Genomic DNA, 27,606 nt, shown 5'->3' with positions numbered 1-27,606 from the left:
GCCCCTCTGTCTCGCTGGTGGGCGGCGGAAGGTCCGCCTCTGCCTCTCCCTCCTGTACGTTCCTATGGCCGCCTCCAATGGTAGGCCTGGCCCTGCCCAGCCCTGATCAGCTGATGGTGGCAATGTCTGTTGACAGGAGCCGCCTCGGCTGCGGGACTGGGCGTAAGGGCCGGCGCCGCGGGGAGGGGGCCCGAGGCCAGCAGGGCGGGCGGAGGCGGCCGCGGGGAGTTGGGGGCGCGGCACCCCCTCCCCTCCCTTCGCCGCCCCTCTCCGCCGGGGGAGCGGGACCCGTCGAGGGCGGAGGACGGAAAGTTGGGGAGAGAAGTGAGCGGAGGAGGGGGAGGCAGGCCGCCCCATCCCGCTCCCCCTCAGGCGGGGAGAGGCTCTGTAGGGTGGGGGCTAAGGGAAGGGGGTGGGCTGGCTGCGGGGGGCCGAGTGGCCTAGGGGGAGGGCTTTCCATCTCCACACAAAAGGAAACGGGCAGGGCAGGGGCCGCGAGAGCCCCCTGGGCTGTGAGAGGCTGCGGGGCGGTGGCACGCAGGGCTTGGCCCTCGCCCTCGGGAAAGGGTAAGGGGCTGCAGTCACGGCTGTCGGCCCCGGGCGAACCCTTTCCTTCCCCGGGTGCTGTGTAATGGTGGGGTTTGGGTTCGCTTTGTTTGCTTTTGTCAGATGTGAATCCAAATGGAGCACTCGGAAGGAGGCGAGCAGAGCCAGCAGCAGCAGCCCTGGGGGAAGCTGATCCGGCTGGGTACTGATGAGGCTGAGCCGCACGTCCTGCTGCTGAAAAGAGAATGGACAATTGGTCGGAAGAAAGGTGGGACAGGACACGCTGCGCCGGCGTAGGGCGCGGTGTTCGGGGACAGCAGCCATACCCATAGCCTTTCAAACGTTGGAAGGGGGTGGCTTAGACTAGTTGGGGTTGGTGCTTTCAACTGGCTGGATGTGCTCGGCAGGTGGTCCCTTTTTAGTAGTTTACCTTCTGGCTGTTTGTGAAGAGGAAGTTTCTCACTGACCTTTTCTTAGCAGCTTGTGACATGTGCACGTTTAAAAGTGAATATACGTTTTAGGTTTTCTGTGACTGTACAAATGAGAAAAAATCGATTGTTGATTCAGAAGAGTTTCTGTGTATCAGACCTATTTACGTTTTCTTTTCGTTTCTGTGGCTGAAAGAAGTTGGAACTGCAATGCAAAATATTGTACTTCACAGGAAAGAAAACACCCACATAAAAGCCCTTAATTCTTCTGGCCACGTAAAGATTGCCAGCAATTACTGAAAGTTTCTCTGAGAGTGCACTTGAAAGCTTCATTCCCAGAGTCTGGGGCTTTTATAACTTGCCTTTATTTTGAAGGATTCCCTGCTTACTGTATTTAAAACAGTCATTACAGTGTTTTAATGTATTTTTTTCCACTTTGCCCTGGCAGCACTAATTTTCAGTTTCTTCTTCATCAGTTCAGGCTATTTGACTGACCAGTCACATTCTGTAAACAGTCTTGAACAAACACTGTAGCTAGATGAGATACCTTTTTAAGGAATTCAGATACTGTATTGCAGGAAAAATGTTTTATTTAGAATAAACCTTTAGAATAAACCAAACCAGGTTGGAAGAGACCTTAAAGATCATCGCGTCCAACCCATCAACCAATCCAACCCACCCAAACAGCCTGTGTACATTTTAGTAATATACATTTAGATTGCTTATCGCTGCCTAAGATTTAGGTAGATGCTTCAAATTGAGATCTAGTTAAGGATTATCTTGCAGGGAAAGAGGAAAAAAAAGGGAATTCTTGCATATTCCATCACTTCCATAACTGTTTGCTAATGGATTAATAAAATAAGCAGCTAGAAGTACACCAAGCTTTATGTATTTTCTAAGTGTTACTTCGAAAATCTAATGGAAGAAAAATTCTAAGTATTGTTTAGAAAATCTTGTGGAACACTAAAACTGTTTGTTTAGAGCATTTTGTCTTGCCTGCTCCCATGTAAAAGTCTAACTGTGGGATTGATGGAAATGTTGTCACGCTCCTGAGAAAAATGTAGTCCACTTGCTTTCAGTAGGCTTATTAGCATCAGAAGTTGTGTGGGAACAATTAACCCTGTTAGCTGTGGATTGTTCCTTGAATACTAGAAGTAGACTAGTGATAAGCTGCCTGCAGTGTGCATAGTGGCTACTACTTTCCTTCTGGATGTGTTGTTCTTGCAGTGTACCCACAGTGTGAGTAGGTGGAAGTGAATCACGTTGGTTAATTATAACTTCTGTGTGAGCAAGTACATTCAGTCACTTGGGAGGGATGCGTAGGGCACCTTGACCACTGCCATGAAAATTCACTGTTAAAGTGAAGTAAAAATACTGGATTTGCTCAGAGTCCTGGGGTTATAGGTAGGAAGGTTTCTACCATGTTAATATTGCCATTAGACTTCTAGATTTTTTTAATCTCCCTTCAGCTTCATTAATGTAGTATTGCTGTCAACAGAGGTGAGGAAAATCTTCCTATTTAAAAACAAAAGAAAAATAGTTAAGCATAGAACACTCATTCTGTTAATAACTAGTTCTTTGTTCCCTCTGCTTCCCTCCCATACACCAGAGCCATGTAGAATTTAAACCCAATGAGAGTGTTGCAGTGATCTGGGTAAAGAGCTGGGTGATCTGTGATGTATGCCTCTAGAATTTAGATTGGACACTTGAAATATGTGTGAATGTAATTGTGATGTGATTTCCATCTTTAAAGCCTAGCATTAGGAGGAAAAAAGGCAGCTAAACCATCTTGAAATGGTTGAAATAAGCTTGTATGAGCACAGGGGGCTATGTCCCCACTGCTATTATATATCACATACTAGACTTTGTTGCTGCTTATATGCCAGTAGAAGTTTTGAACTATTGCAGATGTACAAGTCAGTTTGTGGTGCATTCATAGCTATGTAGAATGCTGATCTGTCTGTGTAATGTGTATTTTTAAGCACACTGGAAAATCTGCTTTCTTTTTAAGGTTGTGACTTATCTTTCCCTGGCAACAAGTTGGTGTCTGGAGATCACTGTAAAATCATAGTGGATGAAGAATCTGGTCAAGTGTCATTGGAAGATACAAGGTTCGTTCTTCTGTGAGCTTCTACTTTTATCTTCTTTTTAGTGTGCAAAGTAAAATCTTGTGTGTTGGTCAAGGCATCCATAGTAAATGCTTCTTTCTTTTGTTTCTTTATTCCGCCCCCCTCTTTTACATCGAAGTTTGGGGTAGGTTTTGGCTCTTCCTAAATATTTTTTTTCCCCTAAAAGGAGTTCATAGCCTACTGGTTGACGTAATAGTTCTGTAGTTCTTGTGACTTTAGTAGTCTTTAGATTTGTGAAAAAAGCAATGGCAGCATTCTTAAAAGCCACAAGCATGAGTATGCCTCATTTAGGGCACTTATGTAGGGAAGAAAATACTTAGTGATGATCTCAAAGCATAAAAAGATCTGGAGTGAAAAATTAGTACTTGTTATACTACTTTCTGGTATTCAAAGTATCCATAGTGTATCTAGGATAAGTACTGTAGTAGTCTAGCAGTTGTGATGGGCATGTCAAATGGAGATTACAGCCTGTTCAATTTAAAATACATTTCCTAGATTTCACTTTTGTTTAACCAGAATGATTCTTGTCTGTGTGTTTCTGTTGTGTTAGGGCTGTGACAACTTAAGCCCTCAGTGTAGAAAGACATAAGCACATACTTCACTGGAACTACTGTTAAAAGGCTAAGCTCATTTAGTGGAACTACCTTTAGTATATAAAGTTAATTACCTACTTCACATACTGATGGCCAGTGAACTTGCTGTAGCGGTGGAGGCTATTTGCTGTAGAGTTCTAAGGCTACTGTGGGAGTACAAACAGCACTGGAGGGGTTGTGGGTGGTTTCCAGTGGGTTTTGGCTGTTTTTCTAGTTTCTTTTACAAAATCTGAGATAGGAATTTGAATGGCAGAGTATTTCATAGGAGGAGATTGTAACCCTCTTCAGATTTTCATCTGCTTCATTTTTGACAGAATGTTTTGTCTAAGATTGCCAAAAGCTGCTGCTTTATTACATTTCAAGAACTCTGTGACATTTTAAAGTGCTTCTTTAAACCACATTCATTTTCTGCCAGGTTATTGCAGTCAGTAAAGAAACAAATAATACTTTTTTTGCCAGCTCCCCTCACTTTTTCATGTCTGCAAGGCATTTTACCCTAAGATGAAGATGACACTTCAAAGTATGTTGAAATACATACATAAAGAGGAAATTTCATGTCGTTTTGAAGGGTCTCATGCTGAATCCCTGTTCCAACATACCAGCATGCAATTAATTATATTGTTCTGGTGACTCAGGGTTAGCATCAAATACCTGCTGAGCTTTTGACAAAAACCCCTCCAAGAATATCCTGAAAAACCTTTGAACTGTCTGACTGAATGGCATGCTCATTTTGGGGGGGCACTAGCAGCATATATGAGCTTAAGATCATTTTTTTTCTTTCAGCAGAATTTTTGCACTTCTGCTCTTTTTCCATCTCTTGATCAGTTAGTAGCTGTGATTTTTTCAAATGTGTCTTCTTTAGGCTGAGGAAATTCCAGATATTTACATTTATTTTTATGCATGACAAAAAATATCTCCTCAGGTAAAACAGAACATACAGAATTATTCAGGTTGGAAGAGACCCCAGGAAGTCGGTTCAAACTCTGTCAAAGATGGGCCACCCATTGGTTGTTTAGTCTTTCTCTAGTCAGGTCTTGCAAACCTCCAAATACAGGGATCTGTAGCCTCTCAGGGCCTTCATTCCAGGCCTTGATTCTCTTCATGGTGACTTAGATTTTTCCACCCCCCACCCCCCACCCCCCTTGCATCCATTTGAATCTTCTTTGTTTTGTTTTATGACCTTTGTCACCTCAATAAAGAACCTGCTTCTGTCTTCTTGGTAACTTCCTCATAAGTATTGGAAGGCTGCTGTTAGAACCCCTGCTCACCAGGCCTTCTCCTAAGCAAAACAAGTTCAATTCCCTTAGCCCTTTAGCTCACAGCTCTTGTGCTCCAGTCCATTTTGGTGGCTGTACTTGCTCAAGTTTATCAAGACCTTCCTTTTAAGAAATGACCCAAAACCTAGATAGATTATTTTAGATGTAGACTAATGAGTTCCAAGTAGAGGGATTAATAACCACTTCACCTGAGTTGCTGATTGCACCCCTGGTAAGAGAGGAAAGCATGCTGTAGGCCTTCACCACTGCCAGGGCATGCTGCTGACTGAAGCCTAGGCATAAGTCCAAGGTCTATGATCTTATGCTTAGTCGTAAGATCCACCAAAAACCCTTTCTGGTTGATCTCTAGCTTGTACTGTTGCAGGTCCCGAATGCAGGACTTGAGGCTTGTTTTTGCTGAATGTCAGGACATTCCTACTAGCCCATTCCTCTATCCTGCCTAAGTGCCTCTGATCTCATTCACTAGTTTGATGAGGGTTGTGGACAGAGAAAATAACCAGGATGGGTCTCTGAAGAGATCCCTGAAGGGCTTATATTCCCAGAAATTGTGGAATAGAATGCTGCATTTTAGGGAAAAATACCAGGCCTAGCTTATAATTGTCATCCTCTGATGTTATCCCAACTTTCAAGATGTTTCAAGGAACACATTGGGCAATGTTTGCCTCTCATGGCATTCTCAGAGCATAGCTATAACAGTGAGCCTGAGAAATCATCCCTCGTATTGGTTGCATGTGGCTGGTAGAATTAGACTAATGTCCTGATAATACAAGCTACAGAAAATGTTTTTCCTACACACACACACCCCTCCCCTGAGGCAAAATATGCAGCCAGCAGAAAACTAGCAAAGCCTAATGACAGTTAATTTTCTATATGACACATTCCTGAAAAGGTGGGGCTTGTTATAATGGTAGTGTAACAGAAAAGCTGCACCTATGGAGTGCTACTAATTAGCTGCTTATGCATGTTAGGCTTCCGTGTGTCTAGTAAGAAGGAATAAGGTTCTTTGTGTGCTGCTTGCCTGTGAGCTGGTATGAAGTGTGGCTAGCATTTGCTGAATCAAGAGCCTGAAGAGGTTGATATGACTACTTGCAGAAGACTGTTGGTTCTTCTAGGTCTTCCAATATTTGTGCCAAATATCAGATGAGCTCCAAAACATCAAGCTGGCTGAAAGAAGATGATTTTGGTATGTTTGAATTGGCAGTACAGATGCCCAGAGTCCCAGAAACCTACTGCAATGTCAGCTTTTTCTTCTCCAAAGTGGAAAATAGTTTGGAAACATTGCTGTGGTCAAGTTCAGATTTTTCTGGTGAAGAGGAATGCATTGAGGGAGGCAGCTAGTGTAGGACAGTCAAACTGAGTGGACTTTGTTTCTGTGTTGTAGTTAAACCAAAGCATATCATTAAATGTATGTAGAGAGCCCCCTCTGTTTTCTTTTTATCTTTCTGATAGCATAATGAGTTCTTGGATCTACTTTGGAAAGAATTACCATACATTTTCAGGTGGAAAAATGTGTAGGAAGCTCTTGAGTTAATAGAGGTTTGCATGTAAGAAAAGCCAAGAGTTAGCAAATAATACAATTAAATATTCACAGGCTCACCCTCTTTGGGGATATGTTTCTGCTTTGTTTTCCAAACCAAGCACTGGTTGCTTTAGACTGCTTGAAAGAAAAGAAATTATACAAGCTGACCTAACACAGTTGGGAGGCAGTTGGCTTGCCCTAAGTAAAAGCAATTGTCAGAGTCTCCATTTTAAACAAGGAGTTTTAAACACAGCTGAGGTAACTTTTTTTTTTAGAGACTTCACCTCATTTTCTTCTAGGATTTTTTTATTTCATAGTAAGGATTATAAGTATTAAGTGATGTCTTGGACCACAAAACTTTTTACACGAGGTTGATACTCATGTGACAGGCAAACAGATGTTCCCTCTCTGTGGGTAAATAGGAGTCCTTTCTGCTACTAAATTTTCCTCACCCAACCAGTCAGAAAGACTTCTGTCAACTTTAAAAGCATGAAGAATGACAAAAGGATCCTATAACTCACTAAAATTCAAAACTAATTTCAATTTGATGTATTCAGGGTAATATGCATTCAAGTAACAGATAACTGCTCGAACTATGAATCCAGAACCTTTACCATGAAATACATTCTTTTCCTGAATGGATGCTTGTAATTACTCAAAAGTAGCAGACTGGCATTTATCTCAGAAGGATACCAAAGTCTCTTGCAACATGTAGCTTGTTCACCTTCAAAAGCAAGCCTGGTGTGAGTGAAATGTCGCAGTTCCTATCAGTTCTGCATAACGGGTGGGCTTGGGAAGTGGGGGTTAAAATGCATGGGTTTACTTTTTACTGTTTCTTTGACAATTCAAGGAGGTGCAAGTTTTGCTTCTGTGTAACCTCTTTAATATCACTAGCATCAGTGTTAAAAATGAGAACAGTTTTTAACAGACTGCCTGAAATCCCTTTTTTTTCCCCCCCTCTTAACTGCTAAAGTTTCTTTTAGTGATGTCTTTTGTTCTGCTGATTCGTTGGTGCTTGTGTCTTTCAGCCTAGTCAACATCTGAGGTAAAAAGACAAGTTTAAAATAGGTTTCTTCCTGAAGATTCTTCAATAGATCTAATATCAGTGTGACCTAAAGATTTTGTTTCTTTCTTGATGCTTTAAGTAGCGTTTTAATTTTTTGTTATCCCATTATTTATGTTGAATTAGTTGATTCAACCATGTAGATAGTGAAAGCAGCTGCAGAGGTAAGAGCAAGAACTGATACCTTGACAAAGACTTGGTATAGTCATTCACTAGGACTCACTTTTCCTTTTGACTTGTTTAATTCTTTAACTTTCTGTCCAAAAAGGCCAACAGTATGAAGTCCTAGTTTCCTCTCTCTGTCCATGTTACTAAATGAAAAGATTGCCTTTTAAAAGAGAAATCATGAGAAGAAGGGAAGTTGCTTCTTTCTGAATAACTGCCTAAGTGCCCTAGTAACTGGTTTGAGGCAGGCTGCCAGCTCTAGGCACAAGTGGTGGTCTCCAGGAGGTGGCAGCAGAGGTTGGTTGTTATTTCAGGTAGGAGTTTGTTCAACCGAGTGGAGAAAAAAAGCAGATTTTCTCTTCCTTTGTTTGATGCTAATTGCTGAGATTTTGAATGGCAGAAGTCTGAAATTCTAGAATGCTGCAGCCCTGAAAGATGCTTATTGCAACTGAGCTGGAATTATTCTGTACTTGAATGACTCGGTTATAAAACACTAATAGCTTGTGTATAAAACATCACTTCCATTAATCAGCAATGCTCTGCATTTTCCTCTTCCCCAGCTGAATTTCTTCCATGAGTTTTGGAGTTCTTATCAGTATCAAAATAATTGGTTGGAATTAATTTTTAAATTATGCATAACTGGGTTTCCATCTTACTCACTTCTTGCTTTTGAGTTGCAAACAATCTAAGCAACCTCAGAATTTAGGTTTTTCACTATTTGAAGCAAGAGGGGGAAAAGAAATAATGCCGCATGGCTTCTTGGCTATACAGGAAAAGTTCTTCTGTTGTAGAATGTCTTAGGAGATTCATAGTATCATAGTTATCAGTCAAGGTTGGAAGGTACCACAAGGATAATCCAGTTCCAACCCTGCTGCCATGGGCAGGGACACCTCACACTAGATCAGCCTGGCCAGAGCCTCATCCAGCCTGGGCTTAAACACCTCCAGGGAGGGCGCCCCAACCACCTCCCTGGACAAGCCATTCCAGGGTTTCACCACTCTCATGGTGAAGAACTTCCTCCTCACATCCAGCCTGAATCTCTCCACCTCCAGCTTCATTCCATTCCCCCTAGTCCTATCACTCCCTGATATCCCAAGAAGTCCCTCCCCAGCCTTCTTGTAGGCCCCCTTCAGATACTGGAAGGCCACAATGAGGTCCCCTCTGATCCTTCTCTTCTCCAGGCTGAACAGCCGCAACTCCTTCAGTCTGTCCTCATAGGAGAGGTGCTCCAGCCCTCTGCTCATCCGCATGGCCCTTCTCTGGACACGTTCCAGCATGTCCATATCCCTCTTGCAATAGGGGCTCCAGAACTGGATGCAGTACTCCAGGTGGGGTCTCACTAGAGCTGAGTAGAGGGGGAGAATCACCTCCCTTGACCTGCTGCCTATATTTCTCTTGATACAGCCCAGGATCTGATTGGCTTTGCGGGCTGCAAGTGCACACTGAGAACTCATGTTGAGCTTCTCGTCCACCAGCACCCCCTAGTCTCCCTCCTCAGGGCTGCTTTCCAGCCAATCACTGCCCAGCCTTATTTGTGCTTGGGATTGCCTCGCCCCAGATGCAGGACCCTGCACTTGGTCTTGTTGAACCTCATGAGGTTGGCTTGTGCCAATTCCAATGTTAACAGGGAAACATAACCTAGGACTTTTTTAATAGAACTGCCATTGCTCTTTCCCGCTTTATATTTGAAGGATGAAGATTATTGTACAGAAACAATCATTTAATTATTTTGAGACATTGGCCAAATGTTAGGGGTCTTTGTCTGTCAGCTGCAATCTATTTACCAGTAGCTACAAATGAGCTTTACAGTCCTAGTAACTCTGTACATTTGTCTTTGGGAGACATTTTTTATTTTGGCACCTCTTTTTTCCCTTCTAATCCTGGTTTACTTTTTTTCTGAGCCAGTGGCTTGTGTTTCCCTTTCCTTCTTGTATGTACTTACATGAAAACAATTAGGCCATTTATGCCAAGTTATCTTTCCTTTCTCTTTCCAGTACAAATGGAACAGTAATTAACAAACTGAAAGTAGTTAAGAAGCAGACATACCCTTTACAGACGGGGGATGTGATCTACGTTGTTTACAGAAAAAATGAGCCAGAGAACAGTAAGTAAATCATTCTTTGTTTTGTTGAGTCATGATAGAAAATAAATATCAGGACAGCTGAAAGAGAATGATTCAATTTTAAGACAATTTGCTAATGTTTAAAGACAACTCTCTATAGAAGAGGTCATGGATGTGCCAGTTTTCATAGAGACAAGTCTGAGCACCTGTCTGAAACTGAAACGTGCCTAGAAGTAGTTTTGGAAGAAATAATGCGCAGAATGGTGGTTAATGAGGTCCTTATCACAGGCCCAATGCTTCCTTTAGAAGTCAAATTGCTGGGGTAGTTAGTGTTTATATATCACCTTAAAACAATTTTGGCACCAGCAGAAAAGGCTTCACAATCTTTTTGGTTTGTTTTGGTTTTCAGTTTTAAAAAGGGGAGAGGCAAAACAGAAGGAGAGGTGGGGAAAGCCCTACAGTAAAAGTGGAGTTAGTAAACCTGGAAGAGTATTTGTGTGGTCTTAAAGAAGAATCATGCCTCACCTATAATTATTTTCAGGGTGATGTAATTGAAATAACATAATTAGTGGGGGATTTTTGGTTTTTTGGTTAGAGAAGAATATTAATAGGAGTCCTTCCTCAAAGGTTTTTAAGTGAGCCTAGTTGATGCTGGGCAGGAGGTAATGTTCTTTCATATGTTAACTGAGCAGAAGTCAGGGACCAAGGTGTAGGTGTAAATGGTCAGGGATTGCAATGGAATGGGATTAGTAACAGACTTAATTAATCATCTGTGCTGTATCTGTCTTAAAGATGTTAATAAATGAGTTGGGAAATGATAACTATGGAGGCAGCAAAATTCTCATGTCATACCTATTCAGCTCATACCATTTCATTGCAGTGATACAGGATCATTAAATCCAACGCTGACTGAAAGGATTTACAGAAGGAATTTAATTGCTCGTTACTATGAAATAACAGATGGGGTTCAACTTTGATAAAGGTGGGGAGACAGAGGGAGTGGGCAAGCTCTGTTTTTACATATGTATGATTATGCCCCAGCTGACTGCTCTGTCCATTAGCTTGCCATTCCGCTTTTAAGCGTGGAGTGAGTAGTATTTAAATTTTAGTAGAAAGCACTGGCTTTCTGGGAAAGGCTTTAGATGAAAGAGGCATTTTAAATGTTGATTCTCGTTTGCTGTATGTTCTTAGCTCTGAAGTGGAACTTTTAAGGCAAACAGACAGACTTTGTATGGTCGTGAGCTCCCCTATTGCTGTGAAGCTAATTGCATGTACTGGGAAATGGGAGGGGTGTAGTATTAGGTACTGTTTACAGCCTGATATTTAATATAAACCACAAAACTGTATTGAGCATTTATTTTGTGTAATAACAGACATATGAACTGTTTATCAAAAATATTCTAGATGCATACTCAGTACTGCAGTTCTTCATAAAGCTGCTGTTAATTTCGATGCTGACACGAGACAGGTTTATGCTGTCTGATGTAAATGTTACAGGAAGCAGGCATAAGCTGTATAAGACATCTTTATGTCTCATTTATCTCACAAATCCTTTCTATGGTGGCACTCGTGCAGTTTATGCTACTTGGAAGAACTCACACAAATTTTCCAGGTACTTTGTAGTGAACCAAATCACTGATTTTCGTTTGGGTTAACAAATATTGGAATTACCAAGCCTCCAGTTTTGCTTTTACAGCTTCTTCATCTTCAAAGGCAGAGAGAGAATTTAGATTTGGTATGTGTATTTGGCTGTTCTGAATAGTTCTGAAGGAAGGCAGCCCATCAACTTCTGGTCAGAAAAAGTACTGCTATAAACCAACAGTACCTTATTTTTTCTAGGTGGCTGGAGGGAGTAAAAAAAAATCTGAAGTTAAGAGAATCTTTGGAACTGTATTAGGTTGAAGTAAGATGGAGAAGAAAGAGGATGTTATCCAGACAGTCTTATTAAAAGATACTAAATTAGTTTGGGGATGAAATCTATGGCATGTTTAATCTGCTTTTGAGAGTTCATGCATCTCAAAAAGAATGGAAATAAAATTCATTGAAGAAGTTGAGAGGTGAGCACAGAAAAAGTAACTTCTTCAAAGAACTTTCATTTGAGTATCAATGAAAAACAAAACAGTTAGCTCTGACACAGAGCAGATTTTAGGTTTAAGAAAAGATTAAGCCTCTGGTTCCATGGCTGACACATCACATAAAAGCTGCTCTGCCTGGTTTCCTGGGAAGAGCTCTTGCTGTGCTGTTCCTAATTGCCTTCTAAGTAGAAATATTAACACTGTACTGTGGAGGTGACTCCTCATTTGCCTCTTCCATTGTCAGGCACTTTGGGGAAGCAGCCACTCATGAACTGAAGTTGTTTATGTGAGGTTAAGATTAGTGAATATGTGTCTAGAGTTTCTGATTAGTGTTTTTAAATCTCTTTCAGATGTTGCTTATCTTTATGAATCCTTAAACATGAAACATGATGCAACTCAAGAACCAGTAGGTAAGGAAGTAATTCAAGATCTGTGAAGAGGAGCTGAGCTCCACTTATTAGCGTAACCCTCTTGAACTTGATTCCTTGAAACTTTGAAGCCATCATGTGGTGACTGTCATGGATCTTTTTCTTCCCTCTTCCTCCTTTCCAAATGTAGAAGTTAATGTAGAAAACCAATGCCATGTGACCAAAGATACCTCAAGTACCAGAAGAAGTAATGATGAGACCCAAATTACCTCATCACTGTCAGCTACTCAGTCTTGCTATGAGGAACCACAGCCATCTACTTCTACATCTAACCTCTTTAATGCTGCTTCTACCTCTCTTACTGAGTCTGCATCTGTTCAGCAGGATAATCCTTCTACATCTGGTAAGAATTGTGTCAAGTATTTAAAATTTGATATCCCATCAACAGTTATTCCACTTTTGAATTTGAATAGATTAATCTCTTACCCTTGTCTGGGTCTTTAGCATTTGCTTTATAAAGTCCTAGTGAAAGCACCGGGTGGATATGTGCATTTTAACTTTCTCTGTATGAATAGGCAGGGTAGATCCTGGTGGATGAGTGAAGACAGTTGTGAGAATTGCTCAGAGGGGCAGAAAATACACACAAATCCCAAACCAATCTTTGCAGAGCACTTTTGTAGTGGAGCATTGGTGAAAACTTAGCAAATCTCTGTGGCTCATGTAACAAAGCAAGATATGAGTGCTCATGCAGTCACTCCAAGAAACTGCTGCCATTCACCAGTCCCCATTCCCTTGCTCTAAGGCCAAAGTACCCCTCATGGATCTCTAGTCTAGTATCTTGCCTTATACTGATAAATGTAATACTCCAATGCTGTCTAACTCTTAAAATAGAACTGGGGCAAGAACGGCTCTGTATAAAGTGGCATTTGTCATCAGTACATGGGGACTTGTAAACATGCTCCTAAGAAAACAAAGCTTTGCCCTGTGCTGTGAGCCTGACCTGTTATTCATGATCAATATTGCATAAGCCCTCTGCCTGGTATCTTTGCCAGGAAGGCCTGGTGTGGATAATAGTCCTATGAATAAATACAATTTAAAGTGGAATGGGGATTTGAAGTAGGTTTACACAAGTAATACCTCATTTATCCCCCGGGTCTTCCAATTAGTCAGATTGGCTCAGAATACATTTAGTACAGCTATACAAACACTGCTTTTTTTGCTCCACCTTTTTCTATTCAGATGTTTCACATTCCTCTGTGTGCATCATCAGTGTTAAAGTAACTTTTGTTTCCACACATCCCATATCTGTATGGGGGCATGTGAATATGTATGTTCATGTTTCTGGTTTTATTTTGCAGGATCACAACCCTCAGTTTTCACTCCTGTGCCTGCTTTCCCCATCTCAGAATCTGTGTGTCTGAGAGCACTGCATGGTGAACGTGAAAAGCTGGATGTGGACACTGAAACTTCTGCAATCACTTCAGAAATCACTGACAAAGAAAATACAGAATCTGATTCCCAAGGGACAGGGGAGGAGGAAGGTTTGGAACCTGCCAAGAAGAAAATGAAAGGAGGCTAGTATACTACAGTGTTGTTCTGTGTATTGCTGAAAGTTAATATAAAAAACTGAAAAATGGACAGGAGTTTAATTTTGTAATTCATGGGAGTGCAGTGGGATTAACAGAAACATAAGGATCTGTACTTACTTTTTGTTATTAATATGAAATAAATGCAAAATATACACATCACACCTAGAGGGTCTTCAAAGGTTGTGTAATTAGGGAATAGGTAACACTTTTCCTCCTCACAATGTTATTTTATGTTTTACTATTGTGTGAAATTAGAAAAGCAAAATTTCCCCCCCCACAATTTCACCCTCCACAACTGAGTCATCAGTCCTTCAGTTTTTCTTGCTTCTTATTGGCTTACTGTCCAGTGAAAATCATGCTTTCAGTAGCAGTAAGCAAGGAGCTTTAATGGAACCACGGCCAGTGAGCAGTGAATCAGTCTGTATCTTTCAGCTCTTTTTTTTTCTTAAACACTTAAAATTGAAAAGCACTTCAAAAACTATATCCTGTGGAATCTTCTGCCTTTGTAGATGAAGATGCTTGTCCAAATCTTTCACCAGCAGCTCCAAGTGAATGTATAATTAAAATTGGCTCTGAAGATGCAAAAACATCGAATGTGAAACCAGATAAGATGGAGGAAACATTAACTTGCATTATCTGCCAAGAACTGCTGCATGATTGTGTAAGGTATGTAGGACTAACACAAGGCTGTGATCCTGTCAGAATGATGTAAGGAGTTCAGTGGCAACTGTTTGAGGCCAGGATATTTAGGGTTTTCATAAGCCCTTCTGAGTCTCCTTCCTTTTCCCCCAGTCTACAAAGTCAAGTCAATGCTGAACAGGTTTTTTTAGAGCATTATGAACCTGTCTGAAAAATGAAAGGTTTATATTTTTAACTGCATTTCTCTCATTATTTTCATGTTTGTGTTTCCCAGCCTGCAGCCTTGTATGCATACTTTTTGTGCTGCCTGCTACTCAGGATGGATGGAAAGATCTTCTCTATGTCCAACTTGTCGCTGTCCAGTAGAACGGATTTGTAAAAATCACATATTGAACAACTTGGTTGAAGCTTATCTGATTCAGCACCCAGGCAAGTTGTGCAGCCTATAGAATAGAATCTGATCAGTATTTCCCACATTACAGAATTATTGAGGCTGGAATAGACCTCTCAGATCATCTATTCCAGCCAATGACCTAATGCCACCACATCGACTAGACCACATCACTAAGTGCCACATCCAACCTTTCCTTAAGCACCTTCAGAGACAGCGACTCCACCACCTCCCTGGGCAGTCCATTCCAGTGTCTAATTACCCTTTCCTTAGCTGCATAATTGATGTGTGCACAAACTCTTGTCTCTTAAATTCCTATGTATGTTTCATTACTCTGCTGATTTCTCTGACATGGCTGCAGGAAAACAAGTCCATTTAATGTGACGCCGTAACTTGCAGGAATACTTCAAATACTGAGTGAGAAATGAAAACTTACTTAAAACCATAATTGGATATGCTAAAACTTCTTCATTTCATTTTGCTGCTTAATCATGAGAAGGGTTCAGTTTTATCAGTTATGTCATACTGACTGATTGGGCCACCTAAACTCAGATACTTCTGGAAAATGTACTTTAATGGGGATTTAATTAAGCTTTGCTTTCAAGAAGCCATGATCAAAGTTAAGTTGCCTGATAACGTCCCCGTTAACAGGAGAAGGTAATGTGACTATGATAATCTAGAACTCTGTTATCCAGAAGTAAGTTTTATGGAAACACAAACACAGGGCTAAGGAATGTGAGGTCTTATTTTTCCTCTTGAAATTTGAATTTGCTTCTCATGTCAGATAAATGTCGTAATGAAGATGACGTCCGCAGCATGGATGCTAGAAACAAAATTACTCAAGACATGTTGCAGCCCAAGGTGCGCAGATCTTTCTCAGATGAGGAAGGAAGTTCTGAAGACTTACTGGAGTTGTCAGATGTAGATAGTGAATCTTCAGATATCAGGTATGTCTAAGTTTTGTGCTGAATTGGGTTTACTTCTGTTTGAATGCACAAACCCCCAGACGGTGCTAGTTTCACAAGCTGTTACTGCTGACTGGTTTTCCATGACTGCCAGAATAAATCTTGGGTTTTGTTTTCAGGTAAGCTCATTCTTACCAGTAATTATCTTGGCAATTCTAGTGACCATCCTACTGAACCTTGAACAGTCAATAAAAGGGGGGAAAAAAAATTAAATTAGAATTTCCTAGAACTCCAGCAAGATTCAGTTTATGAGCAACAGTCCTACCCTGAAATGTGTGACAGCTTCATGCAAGATGTGTTAAATTACCCTTTCCTGTTACAAATTGGCTGCTGCTGCCTCAGAGAAAACATTTTTCTGGTAACATCTTAGAGGAGATACAACAGTCTGTGACCCCATGAGTGCAGCTGCAATGAGTGTGTTTTTTTTAATGTGTCTGGAATGCTGCTTTCACCAGATGTATGCTTCTGAAAGCAGCTGATGCTTGACCTAGGGATTCCCAGGCACCAAAATGTCTCCTCTGTTTTTCTACAACAAACATTTTTTACTGTAAGTCTAGAGTGGAACAGAAGAACTCTTCATGTAAATAATTATTCCAGCTTTGTTCTCACCTTGTTCATCTCACTTTCAACCACTCTACCTTTTTTGGTTTTTTGGTTGTTTGTGGATTGTTGTGTTTTTTTCCCACTGCTTCAAGAATGCTACAAAATGCAATGTTCTTGTTTGGTACAACTACAGTAGCTTCACAGCTGTGAGGTACTAACTTCCATATGTAACTGGATAAGGAAATACAAAATTTAACCTTTGAAAGTTTAGACCAACCCTGTTTAGCATAGAGATACAAGTTTATTTGCATTTGTTGGGTTGGATTTCTTGTGACCTGATTTTTTTTTTATCCTTTCAGCCAACCATATATAGTGTGCAGACAGTGCCCAGGGTATCGGAGACACTCTGTTCCAACTCTGCCTGGCACAGGCCAAGAGACAGAAGCAGGGGGAATGCAAGCACTGGGAGATGCACCATCTACATCTGCCAACTTCCCTGCAGGTCAGTGTGGTGAATTCTTCTCACTAGTGTGATACTAGAACACTACAACTCACACAGCTGTTGGGAGCTAAGCAAACTCTCAGCACTGTGAGTGTAGCACCACTTCACATAGGTGTCTTTACAAACATTGTGGGATTTGAGCACTGTTTTTTCTGTGATTGTCCAAAATAGATTGCTAATAATGAATCTATTTTGGACAGATGGGCAGAGTCCAATGGGATGGCATTCAACAAGTCCAAGTGCCGAGCGCTGCACTTTGGCTACGGCAATCCCATGCAGAGATATAGGCTGGGGTCGGAGTGGCTGGAGAGCTCCCAAACAGAGAGGGACCTGGGTGTGCTGATCGACAGCCACCTGAACATGAGCCAGCAGTGTGCCCAGGTGGCCAGGAGGGCCAATAGCATCCTGGCCTGCATTAGGAAAAGTGTGGCCAGCAGGAGCAGGGAGGTCATAGTGCCCCTGCACTCTGCTCTGGTTAGGCCACACCTTGAGTACTGTGTCCAGTTCTGGGCCCCTCAGTTTAAGAAGGACATCGAAACACTTGAGCATGTCCAGAGAAGGGCAACAAGGCTGGTGAGAGGCCCTGAACACAGCCCTATGAGGAGAGGCTGAGGGAGCTGGGATTGTTTAGCCTGGAGAAGAGGAGGCTCAGGGGTGACCTCATTGCCCTCTACAACTACCTGAAGGGTGGTTGTAGCCAGGAAGGGGTTGGCCTCTTCTCCCAGGCAACCAGCACCAGAACAAGGGGACACAGTCTCAAGCTGCGCCAGGGGAGGTTCAGACTCGAGGTGAGGAGGAAGTTCTTCACCAAGCGAGTCATTTGGCATTGGAACGGGTTGCCCAGGGAGGTGGTTGAGTCATCGACCCTGGAGGCGTTCAAGGGGAGATTGGACGTGGCACTTGGTGCCATGGTCTAGTCATGGGGTCTGTGTTGATAGGTTGGACTCGATGATCCCCGAGGTCCTTTCCAACCTAAGTGATACTGTGATACACTGTGATACTGTGAATAGTTCTTAAACTATTCTACATACTGAAATATTTTACACACCTACTTAGTTTGGAAGTGTAAATGCCATTTTTCTGCCTTTTTAGGATCTCCATAAAAATTACATTGCTTGCTTGTTACTTAGGGTTTCATATTGCTAATATTCCTGATCCAGATTGCAAATGTGTAGATTGGCCAGTCTTATAACTTATTCTTTCTTTGTGTTTTTAATCCATTTAGCTGTCCAGGAATATGTGTGTCCTGCTCAAGGAAGTCATGTAATATGCACCTGCTGCTTTCAGCCAATGCCTGACCGGAGAGCAGAGCGTGAACAGAATCCTCATGTTGCTCCTCAGCAATGTGTGTGCATTTTTTAATGTATTTATTTAATCATAGCTACAGATCTAAATCTCTCATTATTTTTAGTTAAGCTGAAGTTTACTTTGGAGGGCCTTCATCATTTCAGTATTCTTTATCTGGGCTCTTGTAGTGACAGCAGGAAGGAATCTTCCTTTATAAAACTTGTTATTCCTCTGGAATGTATTTCAAATGACAAAGTAGTACTTCTAACCAAGTTTATCAGGGCTCTCTTGTTACTGATTGATAAGAACAATAACTGTTGAGTTTTGCTGTGTTCAGGTCCTTACAGGTGCTCTCTTTATTATTTTACAGGTACAGTTTGTCTGCAACCCTTCTGCCACTTGTACTGGGGCTGCACTCGGATGGCATGCTTTGGCTGTTTGGCACCGTTCTGTGGTACTGTGGAATAATCTGTTTCTTATGAGCCTGCTCAGTTTACTATAATGTCTGTCTGTCTTTAGGTAACTTCAGAAATTAAACAGATGAGTTTGCAGCACAGTCATGCTAAAGGAAACAAATGCTGTATCTTTGCACGACGAGCAAAAAAATTCAAGTGGGATGTGTCTTAACTTTGAGAGGATTTAACTTCTTCTCTTCATACCACATTGGGCCTGAAAACTGTACCTCTTGAGCACAAGGTTTTTCCATGTAAAAAGCATTATGGGATTATGGTGTATTTCAGCCTAGTAAGAGAATCTTACTGGACAAAAAATAACGGCTTCAAACTGGAAGAAACTCCATTTAGATTAGACGTTAGGAAGAAGCTCTTCCCTGTGAGGGGTGGTGAGGCACTTGAACAGGTTGCACAGAGAAGTTGTGGAAGCTCTAAGCTTGGCAGTGTTGAAGGCCAGGTTCAATCAGGCCCTGACAACCTGGTCTAGTAGGAGATGTCCCTACCGATGGCAGGGGGGTTGGAATTAGCTGATCTTCAAGGTTCCTTCTAACCCAAACCATTCTGTGATGCTATGATTAGAAAAGGTCATTGCCCTCTTAAACATGCAGCCCTCTGAAACTCAAGGGTTTAGACACTTTAAAAAAACACACATTAGAACAGTTGAAATGAGTTGGCTGCAGTTTGAAGCTAATGAAATATGCTTTAATAGCACTGTTAATTTTGTGCAGGTCAATAGGAGTGCTTGTGGGCTAAAGGTGGAATTGTAAAAGTTCAACATCTTGGTTTTGAGTACTACTGGACATTATATATCACCTGGTTTAGCAGATCTATAGAGGTTCTCTTCCCCTCCTACTCTGTCATGGTGAGACCACACCTGGAATACTGTCTCTCTGGCGGGGGGTTTGGACTCAATGATCTCTGGAGGTCCCTTCCAACCCCTAACATTCTGTGGTTCCTTTGGGTGTCACATAAGTCAGTAGACATTATTTCAGGATGCAAGAACTTTCAGAAAACATGAGGGCTGTGGGAGTAGAGGAAGAGATACTGACTCTTCTTTTTCTTCTTCTTTTTCTTCTGATTAGAAATAAATCTTGGTGATAAGTGTTTAGATGGAGTCCTAAATAACAACCACTACGAGTCAGATATCCTGAAGGTATGTTTAAAAATCGTTGTGTGTATAACAATAAATGTACAAGGTTTAAGACTTACTCCTTTGTGAAACAACAGTGATGGGCTGCCTGACTGTTATGGTGGCAGCACTGACTCACTAAAAGGCAAATTTAATGAGCCCTAAACATTCAACTGGACCAAAGTTACAACTCTGTCTAGACTGGAAGTATTTTGTGGTGATAATCTGGCTCTTTCAGTCTCTCTGTAAGAGAGTATTGTGTTATAGACATGTTTTCTATTTAGCATCAGCTCTTCCTGTACCACCCAAATTAACAACAAGGAAACAACCACATTTGTGCAATCCCAGTGTTTAATTTCTCTCCTGTGTATGTCTGACAGGTCCCCAAAAGGCCATAATTCTAGACATAACTCTGAATTTGAAGTTAAATGACTGACAGACATACTGTAGCATCAGATATGTTTGATTGTTAGATCACAGAAGAATTCTACTTGTGTGAAGCAGTTAGGGAATCTGGTTTCTACAGTCTAAAGTGTAACAGAGAAAATATTAATGAAGAGGGGGGGGGAAATCTAAAAATGTACTAGGAAAACAAAGCTTATTAAATGTTTGGTTTTTCTTTTTCCCAGACAAGTTCTATTTCATACTAGGTTGCATAGAAAATATTTTGCCCTTACCACAGCTGAGTTACCTAAATTTAGTAAACTGGATTAAGTCTTAATTTAAGGTAAATGAGTGACTGCATTGAAAGTATTTGGATTCTTTTTGACATAAGTGGGGATCTTCTGTGGGAAGAAAATAAAAGATACTGAGTGGAAGGTTTTATTGGTGATCTGAAAGTGTCATGCTAATTAAGTTAAAGATACTGAGGTTTTACTTGTAATCAACATTAATCCATTTTGAAAACCTGATCAGATCTAGATTTGGGAATACTGAGGGGGTAAATGGTTTGGTCACTCTTTAATGTTGGAGGCTTTTCTAATTTAAGCACTTAAATTTCTCTTTTCAGGATTACCTGGCATCCAGGGGTTTGACATGGAAAAATATGTTAAATGAAAGTCTCTTAGCTCTTCAAAGAGGAGTTTTTATGTTGTCAGGTATGTGTTAGACTCATTTTTTTGGTCACACTTATAACTCAGCACTGTTATCAAGAGGTTTGAAGTTCTGTGTGCATAGCCAGTGCCATCACAAGAGTTTTGTTAAATTTGATTTCTCAAGCCTCACACTGACATGATGTACAAACTGGTTTCCTCCCCAGATTACAGAGTCACTGGGAACACAGTGCTTTGCTACTGTTGTGGCCTTCGCAGCTTTCGAGAACTTGCCTACCAGTACAGGCAGAATATTCCTGTTGCTGAATTGCCAGGTGGGGATTGCTTTGCACAGAGGGAGAAAAGTCGTTTAAAGAGTTAAAGTCAGCTTTTTTCCTTGTATTCCTGGAATTTTAGCACCTTCCTTTAGCCCAGGGCTAATATCTTAATGCTGATTGCGTTATCTGTCAGCTGCTAAGCTTGCATATAATTACTGTCAGACTCCCTAACAGAAGCTTTTTCTTTCTGTGTGATTTCTCATCTGCAGAATAAATATCTGCATAGTGAAAAGAGGAATTCAGTAGAACCCAGAATATAGTCAACAGGAACTAGTTGCTATCATTTCATTTATTTTCCCATTGAAATATATAAAATGATGCTCCTCCTGAACAATTTCACATTTTACTAACTCTCAGCTAGGAACAAGAATGTTTTCAAAAATTAATTCTAAATCTGTTTACAGTTACAGTTTTAGTATCAAATAGCATGCAAGCAACTGTGCCTCCCTCAGCCCTAAATCTGTTGGGAACAGAAGCTCTTCCAACAGTCTTCTTTTAAATGTTGCTTTTTTTTTTCCACTCAGTTCCTGTTGTTAGCAACAGCTTCCCTGCTTTTAACTGTTGAGAACTCTGTTTCTGCTGCTGTGCCTAATGGGAGGCAGTCAGTCTACCTTCTTTCTCCTTAGTATGAGTTTGAATTTTAGTGTAGTGGCCTGCTGGACAGCTGAGTTACAATGTATGTAAAAGTGGAGGAAAACCAACTAACTACTCAAGTGTAACCCTTTAGTTTTGTATGGAAATGCACCTAGACATATGCCCAATTCTGTAAACTGTAAAGCCCATCTCTGTTAAACTGAATGGTAAAATGTCCCTTGACAGCCCTGAGAACCCAAGCCTTTCATGGTTAAGTCTGTATGAGCCTAATATTCAGGATGAATTTTTGTCCTTCACTGAGTTCTTGCGTGGTTTCTAGAAAGGTGCTATAGTTTGCTGTCATTTTCTTGCCAGCTATGCCTTGTTTCTCTACAAGGCCTGCTCTGAGTAACCACCAGTAGCAGTGGCTTAATCTGCATCACCTTATTTAATACCTTTGGTAGTAAATGCAGCTTTTTATTTGCTCTTTTTGTAGTGACTGTCACATCACGTCCTGATTGCTACTGGGGACGCAACTGTCGGACTCAGGTCAAAGCACATCATGCCATGTAAGTTAGTTTGGGAGGTTGCTTTCTTCTTAAAAAACCCACCACCAACAAAAAAGCCTGACCTTTAAAGTGTCAGAAATTGCATGAGTAACACTGCTGCAGTGTAAGCAAAGTTGGGTGAGCTTTGAGGGTTTTTTGGGTCCTTTTTCTTTATAACACAACTCTGTGCCCATCAGAAGGACGGTGCTGGCACTGGTAAGTTGATGTAACCCACTGCTGACACTTCTTAAGTCTTGTCCACCCACAGCTCCCCCTTCATTCCTGTTCTCCCACTGAAGCAGCATCTCATTTTCTCATGTCTGGGTGCTTCTTAAAAACTGTCTGTGCAGTAATTATCCCTGGGCAATTTCCATTTGAAACTATGAGAGACTCTCCTAGTGAAGTGCAGCAGACTTTAAAGGGATAAGTCGATGAGAATAATTTGCAACGAGAGAAGTTTGGAACATGTAACATTAGGAACCTGGTGTGGCTTGGCAGCTCCCAGGTTTGGGGATGTTCTGAGGTCTTATGCCTCAGACCCAAGCAATCTGGCATACAGTGAAAATGGAATACTGAGCCTGAAAAGAGATCAACCCTCTAGTTCTCAAATGTATTTATACAGCTAGGGGATGTGGACTCCTGGTATCTGGTCATTCCTGAGAAATAGCCAGCCAAAAATAAATCAAGGTCCTTGATTTAATGAAATTCAAGGCCACTTATAAACAATACACATTCTTATAAACAGAGGTATGTGTGGTAAGAAAAATATTGAAGACTCGCACGACAAAACACAAATTATTTACATCAGAGTGAACTGGTTCCAAGGCAGGTAGAAGAATCCTTCTTGGTCTATGAATAATACTCTTAAATTCTCAGTGCAATTTCAGGTAGAGGAGCTGTTACCCCATTATTGTGAAATTGCTTTAATGAACAGTAGAGACTGCAGTGTCTTCCTAATGCTGCCATCAACATACACTGAGCATCATTTGTTTAATATTTCAGGTAGTATAGGTTGAAAGTAACCGGTCTGTACTGCTCAGGCAAGCAGATGATAAGGAAGGCTTGTAAAATATTCATTCCCAATCTCTTAGAAATGCAGAGGATTTTACCAAATCACTTTCAAAAACCATCTGGGATTTAAGTTGCAGGTGCAATTCAAAGCACCCTGACTTCACAGTATAGGACTGACGATGTTCCCAGAGAAATTATTGGGTTGATGTGTTAGAGACTTAACGCACTATCAAAGTACTCGCCATTTGTCTTTGGTTGTGTCACGGTGCATAGTTCCATCTAGAGTAGAAATGACTCAGGGTTTTTTTCCTCTTTTTTCCTTGTTTTCTTCTTTATTTATTTTTTTTAAAGCATGAGGTGTGCCTAGAGCTTTACTGGCTGCTGCTCTTAGTTCCTAAAATCCCTAAGACCAAACAATCCTGCTATGCCATTCATAGATGTACGGTTAAGTTTGGGTTTGGTTTTCTTATGGAGCTAATCTTTTGCTAAGTATTTTGGTTATGTAAGCAAGGCTTCCTTCTAATCTTTGATCTAATTCAGCAACAGGGAGAAAATTTATGGTCTTCTTGCATCATCTCTTCCACATGTATCTATTTATTCACACTTAACACCTGAGTTTCAGTTCTGGATCAGGGACTGGACAAGCTAAGTAAGAGAAAACGAAGAATGAGTAGTTGGATGTTGGTGAGACTTGGCAAGAACTGCTTTGTACAAAATTGTGCTGTCTATTTAATTCCCAAAGGAAAGCTTAAATAATACAGTAGCATGAGAAAAACTTCTTTTTCTTCCCAGAAGCTGGTTCTAAACCAGTGCAAGAACATGTTTATGTTGAAATATATTATTAGACTGGTTAATTTTTGTTCTTAGTGGCTTGTGTAATGCTGTCTACTAAAAATTACTTATGTCTCACAGGGCAAAATTAATTGCTGATTCCTGTTTTAATTGCCTTCTGGGTTTGAAGTATGCAGAAGTACAGAGGAATGCTTTTAATAACTGGTTTTCTGTATGCATAATAAAATTAACAAGGATTAGGAGGGAGAGATGTTGAAAATCCTGTTACAGGTAACATGGTGGTAGAGTACCATGCAAGCAGGTTCTGGAAAAAAAAGATATCTTAGCCTGTAAATGTTTTGCTTTAAACTGTTCAACACTGAAAACGTCCTGTGAAAAATGCTGACTCTTTTGTTGCCTGACTTCTGAGAGCTCTCTTACATTTTAACTCTTTGTTTTCTTTTTCTTTCTCAGGAAATTCAATCACATTTGTGAACAAACACGATTCAAGAACTGAATACTTGTAGTCTGTAGAGAAGGGACAGATCCCTGTTACACTGCTTGTACAGTTCTAAGTTTTCAGGGGAATCTTCTCAGTTCCCTCCCATAGCAGGGAACCAGTAACTTTTGCATCAGGTAATCTGGTGTGAGCTTTTTAATTTGTGGGATTTTACAGCTGTACATCAATAAGGTAGACTTTTATTCTTCTCTTTTTTTTTGTTCCAAGAAAGTCCAGCAAACATTGCATTCCATCCTCATGACTACAGTGTTCCTGTATCACTTCAGTCAGGAACACAAAAAGAAATCAAACACACACACAAACCAGCCATATCTTGGGAAGACCTAAGAATAAGGAGTGTATTTGCACTACTTGTGAAGAAACTTAAGAAAAATCCTTAGACTTAAAATAGAAATGTTTTGTTTAAAAGTGTCTGATAGATGTTTCAAGAGCCATTAATATTTAAGAAGGAAGTTGTCAGTGTATATTTGTAACTTCAGACTGGTAGTCTGATGTTTTGTTGCTATCCCATTGCATTTGGGCTAGAAATCATGTTAATATCCACTTCAGATGAAAGCTCCATCCGTTGAGCAGCTCTTTCAACTTAAAGCTTCTGCCATCTGTGCAGTGTTAAGAGTGGAAGTAGTAGAGTTTCTTTTCTTAGTTGAGTGGTATTGATGTTTTTATTCACATGAAATGACAAGAAAGAATTGCACAAGAATTTGAAAATCACATTTAAAGTTGGGGTAATACTTGAAGCAGAACAGACTTCTGCTAATGTTACTTCTGTAGTGTTTTATATCAGAAGACCAAACAGTGCTTTGGATGTAGAGCAGCCAGTAGGACACACTGGTTTAGTTTTTGTATTCCTTTTGGGTTTGTTTTGTTGTGGGGTTGGGTTTTTTGGGGGGGGAGGTTGGGGTTGTTTGTTTTGGTTTGGTTTTGGGTTTTTTTTGATGCTGTGTGCTAAATAGGTACCTCTGCCATGCAGCTGTTCTCCAGCATGCATACACTGGTGAAAAATGTAGAAAAAGCTGTAATTTAAACTAGACTACAGCAGCTTTACTGGAAGGAGCAATCTTAAAAAAATGATTGTTTGGACAAGTTGTAGCAATATGGAGGCATTTCTGGATAGGGGTAGGGATGGGGAGGGTTCGTTTGGAGATGAGGAAAAACTTCCCCTGATGAAGGGGAGCACTGGTGTCACTGATAGGGAAAAACAGGGGGGTTATTTTCATGCCTTCTGCAGAGCTCATTCAGGAAAAGTCCCAAGTATCATTTAAAAAAGAATAATAAAATGAAATGCCAAGTCAAGCCACCCACCCACTCCCACCAAACTTGTGTGCTCATAATCTGGTAGCTGGTGTTGACAAACCTCAAGCGGGACCCCTTGTTTTGTTTTGCAAATCGAGAAGGAGAAGGTGGCATCCAAAGTTACCTCTGTAGCTTCCATGTTGTTTTTAAGTATGCCTTATTTTCTGAGCAGGATTTACACTTTGCTGTTCAAAAGCTGTACACACAATGTCTTGTGAGCTGTTAATGGAGCACAAATGATGCAGCATGCGGCGGCGGCTGGCGTCAAGGAGCGAAGCAGCCGTTTCCAGTAACGCACATCTTCCTCTGGATGCTGATCAGAATGATGCTTTTCTGTTGAGATCTTTTTACTTTTGAGAATAGCTGGTGCAAGGATGGGTCTGTTCGCCATGCCCATGTGCTATTAAAACTACACTTCGGTGTGGACTCTTCTTCCTTATCTCTGGGCATTTTTCTCCTGTGAGTAGGATTGAAATTGGATCTGGAATAATACTTGAAAACTTCTTTTTAACAACAACAGTGTGTTTCTGTCTTTTAGGAGTGTTATTATTAACAATGTCCTGTTGCTTCTGTAATTTGTATTTTATGTTTAGGTGTTTGTTTGGGGTTGTGGGTTTATTTTAATGGTTATTGTATCTTCTCAGGACAACCATTCCCAGCTGTTTTTGATCTTGTTTTCATCTCTGGCTGTGCATGTAGCAAATTGAATGCAGTTGTGGAGATCAAGCATTTGCACATTATATGCAGAAATGTGCTTTGCATTCTCATTCGCCACTTCCCACACCCCAGATGGGCTTTCAGCTTAGACTTGTCACTGTGTTAGTGTTCAAGCCTCTTGTGCTGAATCTTTTTTTTTTTGTTGGTCAAGAATAACATATCTGCAGTCTTATGTACAACCTCGCCTGCACTTACTCAAGTTATGTTTGTGGAGGGAATGTATTATGTGGCTTTAAAAGGAGGGGGGGAAAGAAAATGGGCCAAAACCACCCCAAACAAGAAAACTCATGTACTTAACATCTAAACTACCTGTGCAGTAGAGGTTCTTTGAATTCCTTTTATAAAGCCCTCTTCCTTTTCCCTGTTACAGAGAATTAATCTGCCTTTCTATGCATATAGGGTTGTGGTAGTGCAATGGAATGAAGGGATCTTGGTTTTTTTGTGTGTGTCATTTATATTGTACCAGGAAGAGATGAGAAATTAACTTGCTGATGGGGAGGGTGAATAAATCCTGATCTTTATATGCTCTTAAGTAAGTAAGAGTATCTGTCATGGGTATTACATACTCTATACATTAGACCCTTTTAAATATATGGTTACCAGGTGATAGTTAATGTGATAAATGTATGAACTATGCTTGGTGGTGTTTAAATACTGTAAAGGTGCAGCATATTTTTAACCTGTCTAAAGCACACCCCCACCTCCTTTATAAGAGATATTTGGAAGTTAAGCATGAAATGTGGTAGAATAGATGTTGTGAAAACCAAGGTGATTATGATAGGGTTTGACATAGTGGTGAACAAGGTCTGTAGTCTCTCTTTTGGAGAAAGTTTCTTTTATAAAGAAGGTGGAGAGTAGTTCTTCCAGCTCTCTTTTGTGATTTATTTTTTTCCTGAACTAAGAAGTTATTAATTAAAAAAGAAAAAAAAAAAACCAAAAACATCACTGCAGCTGTCTGTTTCTGTTTCTTCTGTGGCATATTCTCTCACCATAGAAATGAAGAGGATGCCCAGGCAGGTCGTGTTCAAGGTCAGGTTGGATGAGGCCTTGAGCTCCTTGGTCTAGTGGGAGGTGTCCCTGCC

The 27,606-nt window shown here is 40.8% G+C and overlaps 1 protein-coding gene across 3 annotated transcripts; it reads left to right on the top strand.

Annotated features, from left to right (window-relative positions):
- The first annotated feature begins 78 nt into the window (after positions 1-78).
- On the top strand, positions 79-27,606 carry CHFR (checkpoint with forkhead and ring finger domains). Of its 3 annotated transcripts, none has more exons than XM_068157344.1 (18): positions 79-162; positions 670-814; positions 2,986-3,085; positions 9,715-9,824; positions 12,208-12,267; positions 12,416-12,628; positions 13,584-13,799; positions 14,324-14,480; positions 14,728-14,882; positions 15,629-15,791; positions 16,712-16,854; positions 18,080-18,199; positions 18,512-18,595; positions 19,676-19,746; positions 20,732-20,819; positions 20,981-21,088; positions 22,161-22,233; positions 24,469-27,606. In XM_068157344.1, the coding sequence occupies exons 2-18, from the start codon at positions 682-684 to the stop codon at positions 24,509-24,511; spliced, it is 2,037 nt and encodes a 678-aa protein (XP_068013445.1). In that variant the 5' UTR covers positions 79-162; positions 670-681; the 3' UTR covers positions 24,512-27,606. The 3 variants fall into 3 exon arrangements, with proteins under 3 accessions (XP_068013445.1, XP_068013444.1, XP_068013446.1); XM_068157343.1 differs by lacking the exon at positions 79-162 and adding an exon at positions 171-324; XM_068157345.1 differs by lacking the exons at positions 79-162; positions 670-814; positions 2,986-3,085; positions 9,715-9,824 and adding an exon at positions 10,630-10,764 and having other exon boundaries at positions 24,469-27,605.

The sequence above is a fragment of the Melanerpes formicivorus genome, unplaced genomic scaffold (genome assembly GCF_026170545.1).
Source record: "Melanerpes formicivorus ecotype bairdi unplaced genomic scaffold, bMelFor1.0.p_v2 SCAF_36, whole genome shotgun sequence".
Classification (NCBI taxonomy): Eukaryota; Metazoa; Chordata; class Aves; order Piciformes; family Picidae; genus Melanerpes; species Melanerpes formicivorus.
The sequence above is the reverse complement of the archived record's forward strand: the minus strand, read 5'-3'. Positions and strand labels throughout refer to the sequence as shown.